Source organism: Pan paniscus, chromosome 11, assembly GCF_029289425.2.
Source record: "Pan paniscus chromosome 11, NHGRI_mPanPan1-v2.0_pri, whole genome shotgun sequence".
NCBI classification, from domain to species: Eukaryota; Metazoa; Chordata; class Mammalia; order Primates; family Hominidae; genus Pan; species Pan paniscus.
The window spans coordinates 17,990,490-18,008,303 of NC_073260.2; the positions used below are offsets into that span (position 1 = coordinate 17,990,490).

Here is a 17,814-nt window from a genome sequence, read left to right on the forward strand (position 1 = left end):
TTCATTTGGCAAACTTCAATTAAGCTCCTACTGTGTTCCAGGTTCTGGGAATTCAAGGGAGACTAAAACACAGTCCCTACCCTCAAGGATCTTCCTATCTAGTGGTAGGAACCAACAAGGAAACAGATAGCTACAATCCTATGTGATAAGTATTATGATCAAGTACTCACAGAGAGCTGTGAGAAAAGAGAAAACCAGAGAAGTGTTACTGATCTGAACTAGTAGTAGGCTGAGTCAAGGCTTTCTGGAAGTTACATCTTGACTGAGTCTTGAGGTCTGAAAAGGTGTTAACCAACAGGAGGTGTGTGCAGCGGAAATAGCAACATACACAAAGCAACAAAGAGGAGAGTATTGCAGATTCAAGAAACTGCAAGTAGATCAGTCCAGCAAGAGTGCAGGGTGTGAAGAGAGAGGAAGTGGCTGAAGAGGGGAACAAAGGGGGGTTATGCAGGACCATGCGTGGGGGAGGGTTTGTATTTTAGGGGGGATTGCTCTGCTTGCAGCTTAGGAAATAGATTATAGGAGAGAAACTACAAAAAATAGAAAGATGGCCTGGGAAATGATTGCATTGGTCCCAGTGGGGCGGTGGGGAGAAGAGTGATAGCAACAGTAGATTAAGGAAATGAACTCCACAGACCTTAGTGGAGACAGTCAAATGTGGGAAGTAAGCAAGAGCAATCAAAGTTATCATTCCTGGCTTCTGGCTCATTCACGAAGATGAACTGGTGACTTTTCAGTTCACTAGGTTGATTTTCTTAAAACTGAATGGAGAAGTGAACTGATTAGGTTGCTGGTGTCTGTATAATGTGTGTATCTTTGTTGCAGGTTTGTTTTTTATTCTGCCATGCACTGACAGCTTCATCAAAGTGGACATGAGAACTATTTCATTTGATATTCCTCCTCAGGAGGTAAGGGTTTCTTTGAATAACTGAGATATCATATGTGAAAGTGCTTTACAATGAGGGACAGAATAGTTAGAGTGTAGGCTTTATTTATTTATTTATTTTAAATTTTTGTTTGTTTGTTTTTTTTGTTTTAATTGGAGTCTTGCTCTGTCACCCAGGCTGAAGTGCAGTAGTGCGATCTCAGCTCACTGCAACCTCTGCCGCCTGGGTTCAAGTGATTCTCGTGCCTCAGCCTCCCGAGTAGCTGAGACTATAGATGTGCGCCACCACGCCCGGCTAATTTTTTTGTATTTTTAGTAGACACGGGATTTTGCCATGTTGGCCAGGCTGGTCTCGAACTCCTGACCTCAGGTGATCCGTTCTGGCCTCCTAAAGTGCTGGGATTACAGGCATGAGCCACCGTTCCCTGCCAGAGCACAGGCTTTAGACCTTGACTGCCTTCAGCATTTCTAGCTCAGTGACCTTAAGCAAGTTCTTTAACTTTTCTGTGCCTCAGTTTCCTCATCCAGAAAATAGACATTTGTAATAGTAAGAACTACCGTATAAGGTGGTTCTGAGAAGTGAGATATATGTGCCAAGTGCTTTAGAGCAATGGCTGATAAATAGTAAGTGCTATATAAGTTATTACTGTTACTATTACAGTTGGCCATTTGCATGCATGGGTTTTGCATACAGGGATTCAGCCAACCGCAGACTGAAAATATTAGGAAAAAACTCCACAAAGTTCCAAAAAGCAAAACTTGAATTTGCCATGCATCAAGCATGGCATTGAATCCACATGAATAAAGTGATGTGTAGGTATTGTATTGGATAATAGAAGTAATCTAGAGATGATTTAAAGTGTACAGGAAAATGTACGTAGATTATACGGTTGGCTCCATGGATCAAAAATATTTAGGGAAAAAGCAATTGACAATGATACAATAATACAAATTTTTAAAAACGGTGTAGTATAGCAACTATTTATGTAGTATTTACATTGTGTTAAGTATTATAAGTACTTCAGAAAGGATTTAATGTATAAAGGAGGATGTGCATAAGTTATATGCAAATATTGTGCCACTGTATATAAGAGACTTGAGCATCCTTGGATTTTGGTGTCCTCTGAGGGTCCTAGAATCAATCTCCCACAGATACCGAGGGATGATTATTACAAAACATAGTGTAATGCTAATGTAAGTATAATAATATCATCATTGTTATTACTATCAACATTTTTACTACCACATTTCTCTTCTATGGGTTTCTGATAGAAAACCCTATTAGTACATTATTTTTTTTTTCTTAAGGTTTTATTCTAGATAAATTGGTTAGAAACCAAAGAATTAGAAACTGCTTGTTGGGCATTTTAGATAAAACATAATATTTTATACTAGTGATTATTTTGTGCCTTTTCAAACTACTTCACAAATATTATCATAGATGAAACTCACGGCAGAATCCCTAGAAAGTATATAGTTGCAGTGAAACAAAGGAATTCCTCCAGATTACAGAGGCAGAGACAAGACTAAAGTTGAGCTCTTTGGATCTTTGTATAGTGCTGTTTTTCCACAGCTCCCTGCTAAATGCATTGTACATGAGCTCCCTCATAGCCCCCGAAAAAGTGATGGCCATCCTGGGAACCATGTCCTTAGGAGCCTTCATAATCGTTGCATACAGAAAACCTGAAAACATCATGAAGGGGGAAGGACAGAAGAATGCTGTCAGTGTTTCCTGGCCAAAGGCCAGATACTCAGCATGGTGATGGAGCCTGGCCATGTTGCCTTCTCATGTCACAAATACCAGAAACCAGCTTAGGAACTTCCTTGTTGGTACTGATCCAAGAAGTGGGTGGGGTCAGACTTTATAATCCACCCAAAGTTAGTGATGCCAGGAATCATTTTGCCCACATTTTACTCATAAGAACAAGACTGAGAGTATCACTGTATTCTCCGTATGTTTTCCCATCGTCTAAGGAAGATTGAGTCTCAGAAGGAGCCCCTTTCAGGGTAGCTGGACATTCTGGCATTTTCCACTATAAACATTACAGACATCTGGCAGAGTTGCTGTTTAAGCTTCTGCTTTCCAGTGGCCCTCTCCTCTTCTGCTAGCTGCTGAATGCAAAGCAGATTGGAACTTGGCAGCAATCCTTTTTCTGATCCCCTGTGAAGTTTCTGTGAAGGGAGATAAACCCTTGCCGATGATAAACAGTAGGCAGAGAAGCTGTAGCTTTAGAAAGAAGCTGTGGCAAAGTCAAAGTGGCAAGAATTTGGGAATGACACACATTTTCCCGTCATGTCATGGGAAATAATTAGTTTTCATACAAGATGGTAATACACTGTACATTTATTTATAAATCCTCCACTTCTCTTCCATGTTAGAAGTATTTTGAGATTACTAAAAAAGGATCACTGCTTTGATGTCTGGCAGGGCTAAACAACCATGTTACAACATTGTTATTATTACCTTCCATTTTCATAGCTGTTTACTCTTTCAAAAGGGCTTCATTCACAAGTATGTTCTTATTTGATCTTCACAGAAATTTGGATAGAATTAGGCAGTATTATTAGCGCCATCTCACAAATGAGGAATCTGTTGGTCAAATGGGTTAAAAACCTTGCTAGAGGCCATCCAGGGACCTGAAGGCAGAGCTGGGACTCAGTTCAGGTCTCCTAACTCTCACTGCTGTGTTCCTCATCGGTCACCGTTCTCAGGACCACATTTCAGTTCAGCTCCTCTCTCATTTATTGACTACCCGCTATGTTTCAAGCACTCTGCCAGTGTTAGAGTTACAAAGAATTGCCCTGAAGAAATTCATAGTCTAAGAGAGAAGTAGAAATGTGAATAAATAATGTCACTACAGTAAGGTGCAGTGGATGTGCAAGGGAAGAGTGCTTAACTCTGCCAAGTAAGCCAAGAAAGTTTCACAGAGAGAAGGACATTTAAATGATCAGTAGAAAGGTGCCAGGCTGATGTTGTTAGTGAGACAGGCTGGAATTCCCAGGCTGGAGCAATCTTCCTGCCTCAGCCTCCTGAGTGGCTGGAACTACAGGTGTATGCCATCATGCCCAGCTGGCTTGTTTATTATTGTCTAAATTAACTTATTACAGTTAATCAAGTCAATGTTTTATTCAGTAAAGTTACCACCATTATCCAAGATGAAATAATAAGACAGCTCTTATGTGCCAGGAACTTTTCTGAGCACTTGAATGTATTTAACGCATTAATTCTAGCAAGAATGCAAAGTAGGTACTATAATTAATCTCTACTTTACAAATGAGAAAACTGAGTCCCAGTGAGTTTTAAGTGATGGATGTAACTATTTTCCTGGAGCCTCTCAGTCAGATAACGTCTTAGCTTAAAACAAAAATATGTCATGTTTAGCATTTTTATGTAGCATGCTGTAAAATATGTTTTTATGCTGACCTTGCCCTTTAAAAACATTCCCCATGCACTTTTTGTTCCAGTAATATTGTGGAACTTGTAGTTTATCAGACCTTGACTCTCTAGTGCCTCTCTCTTGAATATTCTTCCACTCCACCCAACACCCTCAGAAAAATTGTATTCCTTTCTTCAAGATTCAATTCAGGTATCACCCCTGCCACCCACAGCTGCCCCTAAGAGTTTCCTTTGATTCCCTAACCTCCTTCAAAGGAGGAACCAAGTTTTTTTCCTACCTTAATCCCTGGTACCTAGTACAGTGCCTGCTGTTGAGTGATATCTCAATATTATTTGTATGATTGAATGAATTAATGGATTTGAATAATTTATTTTATTAAATTTTAAAAGATATAATTAACTTTCTGATGCCTTACTAAAGAAAATCAGCTAGTGTTATAAGATATTCTGTAGAATAACATTCCTTACAGTTATGTTAAAAAAAAGTCGTTGACAGATGTAAAATTGCTTCCTTCATCTTGTAGATCCTCACAAAGGATTCAGTGACAATTAGCGTGGATGGTGTGGTCTATTACCGCGTTCAGAATGCAACCCTGGCTGTGGCAAATATCACCAACGCTGACTCAGCAACCCGTCTTTTGGCACAAACTACTCTGAGGAATGTTCTGGGCACCAAGAATCTTTCTCAGATCCTCTCTGACAGAGAAGAAATTGCACACAACATGCAGGTGGGGAGTACCTCAATGCTGTTACCCCCCAGAAGCTGAAAAATGAAGCAAAGAGTCAATGGTTGTTTGAGAACCTTTTATTAATTCAAGTTGTGGGGGTCTGTGACCGTTTTTTTTTTCTTCATAGTAAAATTTTTCAAATTTGGCAGGAGGGGACATTTTTCACATTAGCAGTTCATGAGTTCATAACACTCATGCGTACATTTTTTAAAAATTTTCTTCAGTGTGTATTTTTTTCCAGAATCAGTAATAGCCTTTTTGTTTAGAACAGAGGCTATTCTACAAGATAGTGTAGGTATTCCTAAAGCTTTATTCTGTGTGAGTCCCATGAATTATAACTGTTGTGCTTTCCAGTCTTTCTTGAGTAACAGATATTCAGTTAAGCATAGCTTATTCAAAAAAGATAAAGTGCTATAACTCTGGATTCTTATTATTTGTATAGACTTCATCGTGGGTAAAATCTATGATCGTATTTGATATGCACAACAGCCTATGAAATAGATGTGTGGTTTCATTCCTGACTTTCTAAAGGGAGGAAGTTGAAGCACAAAGGAGTAATATGACTTACACAGAGTCACATTAGCTCAGGAGTTGGCAAACTGTAGCCTACAGGCTGTAGTTTTTGTAAGTAAAGTTTGACTGGAGTATAGACACAGCCATTTATTTATATATTATCCATGGCTGCTTTTGACTACAACAGCTGGGTTAAATAGTTGAGACAGAGACTACAAATAAACAATCACTATACGGCCCTTTTAGAAGAAGCTGCTAACCCCTGCGTTAGCTTGTTAGCAACAGAATCAGGATCAGTGAGCCAGCCCCTGCGTCACCATTCGTTCCACCGTGGGGTAACTGTCTCTCCACAACTCTCCCCAGCACCTTATCTCCTCCAAATCCCAATGAATACAGCCTCTGTCGGCATCTGGGCTGGGCTGAGCAGATTTAGCTTGCCTTCTCTCTTCCTAACAGTCTACTCTGGATGATGCCACTGATGCCTGGGGAATAAAGGTGGAGCGTGTGGAAATTAAGGATGTGAAACTACCTGTGCAGCTCCAGAGAGCTATGGCTGCAGAAGCAGAAGCGTCCCGTGAGGCCCGCGCCAAGGTAACTTTTTTTTTAAACTTGTTTTTCTTACTGAGTTTTCTCTTTTATTAATAATTATAAAAAAACGTAAAACATGCTTGCTGTAAAAACTTGAAATAATCTTGAAGTGGTAAAGTTAGTAGAAGTGAAAACCCTTCCCGTAACTTCAAATCATATTCCCCCAGAGGTCACCACTCCTAACAGTTGAGTGTATTTGGATTTTATTTGACCAGGTTTTTGGATTACTGGCTTGTTTGTTTTATAAAAGTAGGGTTATACTGCACATGTTGTTCTGCGCTCTGCTTTTTTCTTTTAATATTAATATCTATGGGCATATCAGTACATGTAGAGTTACCTCATTCTTTCATGACTGTGTGTACCATACTTTATTCTCCCAATTCCATATTAAGGTCAAATTAACAGTTCCAACTTCGGAGCAAGTGGGTCATCATTCCATCCATACCACCCATCTCTTACTTATTTTTGGCTTCTTTTTTGTTCTGTTTCTTTTCTCAGGCTCTTTTTCCCTTTTACTGTTTCCTATTCCTCATTCTCTCTTTTCCTCGTTTATATTCTCTTACTTAGACATCTGCCTTTTTTCTTCCTTCTTTTCATCATCATCTGCCTATGTCTTAACCCTGCATGGGTGGCATGGCCCCTCTGGGAGGCACTGAGGAAATATTTGTTAACCTAATCTAGAAAAGAGTATCTTTAAAGGTGATAATGTGTAAAAGTTCAGGGATATCTCACCAAACCCAAGGGTAGGAAGTAGGGGCAAGTCTCACCAAAATTGGAACCAGAAGGCAGTTCAGGGAACTAGTCATTCCCTTTCCTGTGCCCTTTCTCACTGTATCCCTTTCTCACTGTAGATAGCTTGTGGTGGAGAATGTCTCGCTCCCAGGTTTACATGTCTGCCAGGTGAACACTAAAGAACACAGACCAGCCCTAATTCCACATTCACAGAAGAGACAGTCTTTTTGGTCCAACTTTGGTCAGAGTGCAAAGATAGCATAATAATATGGTTCCACAGCCCTATGCCTGTGAATGGGTTGAAGAAGAGGAGCAGTTTTCATAGGAGGAGTTGCTGTGGACTTGACAAATCTCCCAAGACACAAGGAGCAAACCAATTTGTTGTTAGAAAATAGTAGTAGCTGGTCGTCACTGGCTGACCACAGAACCCTGTTCTTTTCTTAGGATGCCCTTTAAGCCACAAACTGGTCACTATAATTTCTTAGCCAGCATCAAATAGGATAGTAGCTCATTTGACATGCGACTTCAGAATTTTGTATTAACCAGAATGTTTAGGTTTGCCTAACATGATGATTGTTGCTTTGTGATGATAACCTGGTAGTACTGCTGAACCCTCAAGTGCCTTCTTTCAAAACTGTTACATTTAGAAGATTAAATTATGTTTACGATGTTATTAAATGTGCCCTATCATCTCCTTATTTTGAAAATTAGGAATTGCTTTTAACTAGAATATGTTATTATGCAAAAGCCTCATTTCCAAACCAGATTGAATAGTAGAATGTACCATACATATACTACGTAGAATGTCAGAGCCCAAAGGATCCTCAGAGATTATCTTGCATAGGTGGCAAACACCTAGCCCAGATGCTAGCACTCCATCCTGCTATTCCCATGCTAGTGATTAACCACAGCACTGTTTTCCTCTGAGCTTAGGCTTGGCCTCAGAACCCTTCTATAGCATTCCGGGTAACAACCCTCAACTGCTTAGAGTTAGCTCTAAAAAACAAAACTTGAGGCCAAGCATAGTGGCTCACATCTGTAATCCCAGCACTTTGGGAGGCTGAGGTGGGTGTATCACCTGAGGTGAGGAGTTCAAGACCAGCCTGGCCACCATGGTGAAACCCCGTCTTTACTAAAAATACAAAGAGTAGCCTGGCGTGGTGGTAGGCGCCTGTAATCCCAGCTACTGGGGAGGCTGAGAAGGAGAATTGCTTGAACCCTGGAGGTAGAGGTTGCAGTGAGCTGAGATTGCGCCACTACACTTCAGCCCAGGCGACAGAGCAAGACTTCTTCTCAAAAAAATTAAATTAAATAAAAAATTAAATAAATAATAAAAACTTAAAAAAAAATGAAACTTGTTTGCCATCCCACTATTCAAAGGAAAAATTGAAGCTCTGAAAAGTTAAGTGACGTCCGCAAGGTCGCACAGTTGATTAGTGGCAGTGGAAATTAGAATTCCCCTCTGCTCCTCATTGCCTCCTCTAGTACTGACTTCCCAGGATGGGCTATGAGCCTCTTCCATAGCATTCTTAAGAGTTTGGAAAGAAAATTTCTATCTTCCCTTTATAACAGTAAGAAAAGATAGAAGAAACCGCTTAGAATTCTGAATTGCCATGCTCCCACTTGGACGGGGCTGTAGGGTTAGTCTAGAAGCAGTCTCATGAACCTGGGCAGTGACTGTCTTGGAGTTCACACATAGAATCACAATGAGCCTAGCCCTTCTGTAAAATACAGTAACCCTGCAACAACCATAGGCTTATGGTATTGAAATTCTCATGGAAAATAGGGGGGTCACAGTTTCTTCAACAAATAAATTGCACAGGAAAGGTGAGATAGAGTGGAATAATCTAAAGATTAAGAGACTTTATAGAAAAATTCCTTAGGCTAATTAGCCATCTGGGAAATGCAAATTCACATTATAAGCAGATGTCACACTAGACAGCTATCAGAATGGCCTGAAAAGAACGGAAAAGAACCAAGTGTGGGTGAGAGAGGAACTAGAACTCTCATATTCTGCTGGTGGCAGTGTAACTTAATACAACCACTGTGGAAAACAGTCTGGCAGTGTCTATTCAGACTGAACATTTGTATACCCTATGAGCCAGCAGCTCCAACTCCTAAGTATGAATCTAACAGAAATGCACTCATATGTTTACCAAAAGGCATGTACTAGAATGTTCACAGCAGCACATTGACCCAAACTGTAGAATACCCAAATGTCCATTCCTAGCTGAATGAATGAAGTCTGGTTTATTCACATGTAGGCATACTACATAGCAAAGAGAATGAATGTAAGTGCTCACACACGTAATTTGAGTGAAAGAAGCCGGTCACAGAAGAGGACAGATTCTCCTACGTGTTTCTCTGTATGTTAGGTTTGGTTTCTAAAGTGTTTAGACCAGCTCTTAGTGGCCTGAAATGTAATATCTTTTGTGTTTGCATCAGCTTTTATTTCCTTTTCATAACTCTCAGAAAAACACCTGGCACATGCTTTTTGGGCTCATGTTTCTGGGTGTAGAAGTCTATTAATTGAGAGGGTGGAGTGCAGAAATACAGATCACCTTTCTCTGCCTTTTCCTCTGCCCAGACCACCTGGTCTACAGAAGGAACAGGTAGCACCAATTTCGCATACATGAAAATGCCAGACTTTAAAATGATGTTCTATAAATATGAAATGTTGATTGCTATGAGATTACTGCACATTCGACAAAAGTCGTGCACACCCACAAATAGCTTGCTTTGCTCTCTAAGATCCTATCAACGGAGTGTACTTGGCCTGTATTTAGACAAAGCCGGTGGTGTTGTTTACATCTTTGGCAGCTTGCTCAGTGTGGCTTTTCTATGAACAAAATGTGTGCCCAGCCCGGTGGGTCTGGCTTCTCAGCCAAGCGATTGTGTATTGATTGGTGGTGGGAAATGAGATATCTTTTCAGTTGGTCCATGTCCAAAGAAAAAAGTGCCTAATTGGACATCTGAGATGATATGGAAAAAATGAGAGCCTGCTGCTCTCATAGCAGGGATTTCTGATGTATTCTCTGTAGTGCCTACCTTGGAATACAGTTCTGTGGTTTTCTTTGAGCAAAGCTGGCACTTGTCCCTTCTCACAGACCTAGGCAGGACATGATGGGTGGCTTTGATAAATTAAGGTTTTTATCCTGTGAACTAGATCCTTTCTCTCAGTGAGTACTATATTCTGTATCCTATCTCCATTAATGGCACTAATCTATGCAACCAAAACCTGGAAACCTGGGTCTCAGCCTGTGTCCCCCTTTCCTCCTCCTACCTAGTCTCCAAATTCCACTGATTCGCCCTCCTTCGGGGAGGGAGAATAGCTCCCCAAACCATTTCATTCTGTGTCCCCACCACCTGTGAATCGCACTGGCCACTCTAAAGCAGTTCCGCTAGCAGCTTTCACTGCCTTCTCTTCTAACCTCAGACATCCGTCAGAGAGCTTTTTCAAACTAGATCTGATGGAGTTTACTTACCTGCTTAAAATCATTCTGCAGCTTCCCATTGCCTACAGAATGGAGACCAAACACCCTGGCCCTCACTGCCCTTCAGAACCCGGCCCCATTCATCCCCCACCTTTCCCCTCTTCCTGCCATAGTATTCAGCCATTGACAGTTTTCTGGAATATACCATTTTTATACCTCAGTACCGTTTCATGTGTTCTGCCCAAAATATTCTTCCTCACCTTTTTCTAAACAGCAAACATTTTATCATTTAATATTCAACTTCTATAACCTCACCACGTCACCCTCTGGAAAAGTTGCTTTCTTCTGTGTGCTAGCACTGTGCCTTGTACATATGTCTGTCAGCATTTATCACACTAGAATGAAATGATCTACTTCCATGTCTGCCTTCCCTACCTGACCAGGAGCTGAAGAAGGCTAGGGATTCCACTCTATCCTTAGCTTTTCCTACACAGGGCTTATTAACCCTAGAAGGCCCCCAAATTTTGCTGTGTGAGTGAATGAAATCTCACTGGGCATAAGACCATCACCTCCAATTCTGATATTCATGGAGTATTATGGACCATTAATTATTCAAGATTCAAGTGAGGATAATAACCTGGAGAAACTGTACTTTTAATCTTGATAATTATGGTGTCTTAATACCTTTCCTTCTTCTAGGATTATGAATTAAAGTAACTACCTTGAATCTTTTGTGCATTAAAGCATAGTTGGACCCAAAAATCAGGTCTTGTCACTTGCCATTCCTCTATAATAGCCCCCTTTATTCATTTAACACTTTATATACTTTCTCTGTCTTCCTCGCAAGTAGTCCTCTGAAGTACATGTTAGTCTGCTTTAAGAATGCGAAACTGAGGTTCAGGATGTTCAGTAACCTCTCTGAGGACATTCGGCTGGTAAATGTTAGATTTGGGATTTGAACTCAAGTCCATTTGACTCCAGAACTCCTGTTCTGTCCACTACTCGAGTGATCTTCAAACTTTTTTGCCTGTGAAACCCCTTACAGAATTTAGAAAAACTATAAAGTCCATCAAACATTTTAAATCGGCATGTAAAAATTTTTCATCTTGAATTTATGTACTTGCCAAGAATATAATTCCTGGCATGTTGTAAATATTGACATTTTAAAATAAAACTGTTAACATCATTCTTTTAAATGTACCCAATGAGAAATAATAATGATTTAGTTATCCATTAAAAATATGTAAGTAAACTCTTAACAGTCAGGAGCTTTTTATTGTTTTTTTCTTCTTCTTCTTAAACCTAAGTTTTTTATTGCATCTTCACTTCCGCCAGATTCTTTTCCTAACGTATATTTTGTCATGAATTATTTTATTAACATACTGCAACATATTTAGTCCATAAGTTAGAATTAATTTTTAAAAATTTCCTGTAACTAAAAACAAGGTTCTACAAACATTTCAGAATTTCTCCTAAATAAGAAGTCAAATTTTTTTTTTTTTTTTTTGAGACAGATTCTCATTCTGTCAGCCAAGCTGGAGTGCATCAGTGGCATGATCTCGGCTCACTGCAACCTCCCGGGTTCAAGCAATTCTCCTGTCTCAGCCTCCTGAGTAGCTGGGTTTACAGGTGCTTGCCACAACGCCCGGCTAATTTTTGTACTTTTAGTAGAGATGGGGTTTTGCCATGTTGGCCAGGCTGGTCTCGAACTCCTGACCTCAAGTGATCTGCCCGCCTTGGCCTCCCAAAGTTTTGGGATTACAGGTGTGAGCCACTGCACCCAGTACCAGAAGTCAATTTTTACTAGAAATGCTTGTCTTCATAAGATGAATGAGAATTAAATCGTAGATGTATAGATGGCTGTTGTTTAATGCTAGAATGAGACAGGATTCAGGATCAATTTTATTCCTATTTTTCATTTTTATAGCTATAAGGACTTTGAAACCTTATTTACATAAATAAGTAGATGGAAATGGAAGTTTTGTTTAAAGTAGTATCATACAGTTCTTAGCACTTTGAATTTATGTGCTAAAAAAATCATATCACAGTCTTTCATCAAAAAATATTTATAATGACCTGTCAGCTTTCAGTTTAGTAAGGTACTCATCAGAGAATTGGAAATGCTGCTGACTTGCAAAAGGATTTGCCTGCAGTCATTAAAGTTACTTGCTTTCTCAATCCTGCACAGTATTTTGAATTATCCCTTTGTTTGTTACCCTGGAAAATGAGAGAAAGGCTATAGTAAAAGAGAATGTCTTGATCCAGGCACTAGTCAGGCAAGTCAGTTTCAGAAAAAGAAGCGTATGGAAACTGAGTATGTAGAAATTGATTTCCTTAAAACTACTCTGGCATACACCCTGGAAAGTTTTGTGGACCACCTGAGGTATACATACCCCCGGTTGAAGAGTGCTGCGTGTCCCCATGAGGTTTTCTCCAGTTCAACCCCTCCTTTCACCTGTCCATAGGTTATTGCAGCCGAAGGAGAAATGAATGCATCCAGGGCTCTGAAAGAAGCCTCCATGGTCATCACTGAATCTCCTGCAGCCCTTCAGCTCCGATACCTGCAGACACTGACCACCATTGCTGCTGAGAAAAACTCAACAATTGTCTTCCCTCTGCCCATAGATATGCTGCAAGGAATCATAGGGGCAAAACACAGCCATCTAGGCTAGTGTAGAGATGAGCGCTAGCCTTCCAAGCATGAAGTCGGGGACCAAATTAGCCTTTAACTCATAAAGAGAGGATAGGGCTTTTCTTTTTCCATATGTCAATTGTGGTGTTCCCAGAATGTATAGCAGTTATAAAAATAGGTGAAAGAATTATTAGCTTGTAAATACTGAGAGATTGGTGGTTTATATAAGGTAATCTGTTAGTCTTAAAATAGTTAAAAGTTTGTATTTTTAGATTATTATGTAGTAGGTTAGATCCCTCTTGTTTTGACTTCCACTGACTCATTCTGAACCCCGTAAGCACCCAGGCCAGAGGCAAGAACCTGGGCTGTAACTGCCACCTGACACCGCTGACTGGATAAATGCTTTGCAGAAAGTGATGACCTTACACCACAACCAGCTTCTCTAGGTCATATGTGCCTTACCTCCAGAGAGTCTTTTTTTTTTTTTTTTTGAGATGGAGTTTCACTCTTGTTGCCCAGGCTGGAGTGCAATAGCATGATCTCGGCTCACTGCAACCTCCGCCTCCTGGGTTCAAGAGATTCTCCTGCCTCAGCCTCCCCAGTAGCTGGGATTACAGGCTCATGCCACCATGCCCAGCTAATTTTTGTATTATTATTTTTTTTTTTTAGTAGAGATGGGGTTTCACCATGTTGGCCAGGCTAGTCACGAACTCCTAACCTCAGGTGATCCACCCACCTCTGCCTCCCAAACTGCTGGGATTACAGGCATGAGCTACCACACCTGGTTTGGAGAGTCTTAATTAAGGAAATTTCCCTAATGTTCATTTATTTTCTAAATCCAGACCGTGTTTCAGAATAATCCTTACTTGAGAGTAGCCATTTTCTTGCCTGTACTTGTCAGAACTAGAGGAAATAGCCAAGACTAATGAAAAAGATTACTCTAACCCTTCAAAGACTTTTAAATTCACTACTAGAGTGGTCATTTTAAAAATACATCCATGTTTTAACTTATTTGAGCCTTCTTTATGAGTAAATGATTCCTCCTTGTTCTGTCTTTCAAACCAGCTAAATATTTGTCACAAAAGTGCTTTTTTCTCACTGTTGCCTATTTTCATATATCAGGTTTTAAATAGTTTTAATTTTGTAATAAAATTTTCTCTACGTTCTATATGCAATTGTTATATATCTATTTGAATAGCTGAAGGACTAAAATACTTTTTTAAGAGATAACTTCAGGAAACCATTATATTTTACTATCTGCATGCTGTTAACTGTGGTACACTGTGAAATATGTTGATTACAAACCCATTCATTACATAGTATAAGGAATTCACAGTATATTGACTCTATAGTGTCTAATGATCTTGGGCAGATACTGTCAAACTTACAATATCTATATAGATGTAGGTCTTTTTAAATTTACCTAGTCATTCTTCTATCATGTATATTGATGCGGAAAGTGGAACTGGTCAGCTCCTCTGGACAACAAATTCTTAGTCTATAATATTAGGAGACATCTTCTGTTTTGCAAATGTCTATGAATCTGAGCAACCTGGCATTCTGCTTACTGGCCAGAAAGCTGGCGGGTGACATTTGTAACATTTCCTCTTTGAGACTCTGAGTTCACCTAGAGAAGTCTAAGCATAACAGCTTTCTTTCCCGGCACGAGCCTTTATAGCTCTCTTTAGCTCAACCACTCTGTCCATCCAGCCACTGGATGTCCCTTCCCCTGTACCCCAATTTCAAGCTTATTTTAGGAAGCCTTGAACTACCATGTATCCTGGCTCCTAGCTGAGTTTATTAGAGGTATGGAGCAGTGCAACTTAAACTCAAGTTGCACTTACATTTTGAATTTTAAAATGATGGTTTTATCTGTTGTGTGAAGTGGTTCACCCTTGAGGACCACGAGGCTCCATATCCTGACTGAAAATCTTTTCTGAGACTTAGAGTAACAGTGCTTTTTGTTCCTTGAGTTCTCCTGTCTCCAGATACCAAATGACCTTGACTTTTCTGCCTTGTGAATTCATAGTCCAATCGGTTGACATTAAATCACTTGGGAGGGACGCACAGAAGGAGCTCTAGGAACACAGTGCCAGTGCAGAATTTTCTCCAGGTGGCCTCCCTTTCCAACAATGTACATAATAAAGTGTATGCACTATCACTAATATTTTTGCGGTGAGAGTCTGTTTCGGCCTGTATTGAATGTCTGTGGATTTCCGTTTTCAGAAGTAGTACATTAGATCCTCCGGTTCTGAGCTGGCTGGTTGGCTTCTTCGTGTGCTTTGTGGGCCAGGGGAAGGGGACAGGCTGCTGTGGGCCATCTGCTGTCTCCCAGGTCCAGGCACCCTCTGGTGCACTGGCCTACACATTTTCCCTGGGGAGTTTCGAGATCCACACACACCCTCCACCACCACAAAGCTTTAACTGACTTCATTTTCTTTTGCCTTCCTCCAAACAGGACAGGAACCCACTTCTTGCTGTCACCCAGTTAATCACATAGACATAGCCTTTACTTAAAAAGAAACAAATAATGATAAAAAACCAATGTGTTTTACCTGCAACATCTGACAGAACTGTCTTGAATTAGTGGCTACCATTTGGGAGCACCAGTCACTCAGCTCTGTGCACAAATACGTGTATGTACATTCTATCATTTTATCTCAAAATGGCTTGATAGACACTTTATTGTCACCATTTTGTAGATGAGGACACTGAAGGCTCAAAGGTTAAAACAGCCAAAGTCACATGGTCGGAAAGAAACAGAGCTGGGATTCAAACCCAGATCTGTCTAATGCCAAAGATTTGTGAGGTGTATCAGTGTATCTTCGTGTGACACTGCCTGCCTCTAGTGCCCCCATCCACACACCACCACCACCATTTTGTAGATAGATCACAACTTTCCCCAAGACTATCAAAGTTCATTTGTCTTTACATTCACACCCAACTGGGCCCTAAACTTAAACTTTTGTTTTGGGCCATCCAATTCAGCCAAAGTTCATTATAAAAAGAGGAGAGTCAATTGGGCATTTGTTTGTTTTGTTTTTTTTTTTTTGAGATGGAGTCTGGCTCTTGTCACCCAGGCTGGAGTGTAATGGCGTGATCTTGGCTCACTGCAACCTCTGCCTCCTGGGTTCAAGCGATTCTCCTGCCTCAGCCTCCTGAGTAGCTGGGATTACAGGCGCATGCCACCATGCCCGGCTAATTTTTGTATTTTTATTTTTAGTAGAGATGGGGTTTCACCATGTTGGCCAGGCTGGTCTCGAACGCCTGACCTCAGGTGATCTGCCCACCTTGGCCTCCCAAAGTGCTGGGATTACATGTGTGAGCCACTGCACCCGGCCCGATTGGGCATTTGTAACCACAAATGTCATAACACACTGTCCTGAGCAGGAGGAAACCAGTGTTCCATAGACTTTCAGCTTATGTAGCATTTTAAAATATATCATTTCTTGTGATACTCACAAACCTGCTCTCACAGTTACTTGGCTAGTAAATAGTGAATCAAGTGCCCCTTCCTCTTACTTTCAGCAGCAAACCCCTTTTTTCAAAGGTAACTGCATCAGTAAAAGGTTTACGGTGTCTTTTGCCAGGATAAATTCTTGAGTTCACATTTATAACATTTACTGAATATAAAGTAACTCAATGAGAACAATGAGGCTGTTTTGAAAAACAATATTAGAGTTACAAAAGAGTTCCAATCTTATATTCAGAGTCTACATTCGATTTCTCCATTTTGCTTGTCTGTTTTTATTACCACTTTAAACATGGAATTTGAATCTAATATTTACAAAATCACAGAAGCACCTCATAGAATTCTTCATATTTCTGTTTGAAAATCACTGCTCTGGAGTGCTTTCCTTGCTATAGCATCCACCTTATAATGTGACCTTGGATAAGTCATATGTTCTCTCAGCCTCATTTTCCTCACCTGTAAAACAGGGAGATTATAGTCCAGCTGTTTGGGTCTCAGACCTTTTGAGAATGTGTTGGAAGCTACAGAGCTTCGTCTGAAAACTGCACATAGTGTGCACAACACAAATTTGGATGCTTTGGGGGTACACTGGCCCCACTCCCAAACCTATCCAAAGACTTAAGAAATCCTGGGCTAGATCATGTCTAAGATCCAACTACACAGCTATGCAGTTACCTGAAGAGTTTTTACTTTATAGGAACCAAGAAGAAGGCAAAAGGAACCACGGTTGAATGCCAGCACTGTGCAAGACACTTTACACAGCTTTTTTCATGTCCATGCATAATCTCATTTGGCTGTGTTGACCAGGCCACAGGAAAATCCCCGGGGATATTAGTGATGATCTCTTCCTGTGATGTTGTTAACATCAGGTCTACAGCAGACCCAGGCTCAGATCAAGCTAGGATTTGCCTAAACCAGTCACACTGGCTAATAGGATACAGCCCCTTTCAATCTACCCTGTAGCCAGAAGAGTTTAGTGAGAAAGGAAATTGAAGCCGCTGTTAAAACTGTGGTTTTACAATAAACTCTAGAAACATAGTAATCATAATGTAGGCTGCAAATCTTCCCTAAAAGATTCCGGGGGAAAATGACTGGAAATTGAACAGTCTGAAAATTAATTACTGGATGCCACAGAACTGTAAGGAGCCATTACTTTTAATTTTCCGCATCTGGCCCCCAGAAGTCTCCAACAAAATGGCGGTCTACCCAGCATCCATTTATCTCCTCCCTCCTTCCTAGGAGCCATGACTTTGTTCAGATACCTCCCCCTGAGCGCTCTGACCTCAGGAGAAGAATTCACCCCCACCTGCTAGGATGAACCTAACTGGCCTATGAATAATTCCATCCTTCTAGCCCATGATTCCATCAGGAATGATTATGTGACCCAATATGGGTTCTTGAGACCTGAGGAAAGGTTTTCCGTGGACTTGGG

At 40.5% G+C, this 17,814-nt stretch overlaps 1 protein-coding gene across 1 annotated transcript in view; it reads left to right on the plus strand.

Annotated features, from left to right (window-relative positions):
- Window positions 1-15,075, plus strand: part of STOM (stomatin) — a 32,736-nt gene extending 17,661 nt beyond the window's left edge. The window contains exons 4-7 of the mRNA XM_003833109.5: window positions 826-908; window positions 4,808-5,011; window positions 5,981-6,115; window positions 12,744-15,075. Of these exons, the coding sequence (XP_003833157.1) occupies window positions 826-908; window positions 4,808-5,011; window positions 5,981-6,115; window positions 12,744-12,950 (629 nt within the window). The 3' untranslated portion in view covers window positions 12,951-15,075. The remainder of the gene's footprint in view (window positions 1-825; window positions 909-4,807; window positions 5,012-5,980; window positions 6,116-12,743) is intronic.
- The last annotated feature ends 2,739 nt before the right edge of the window (window positions 15,076-17,814 follow it).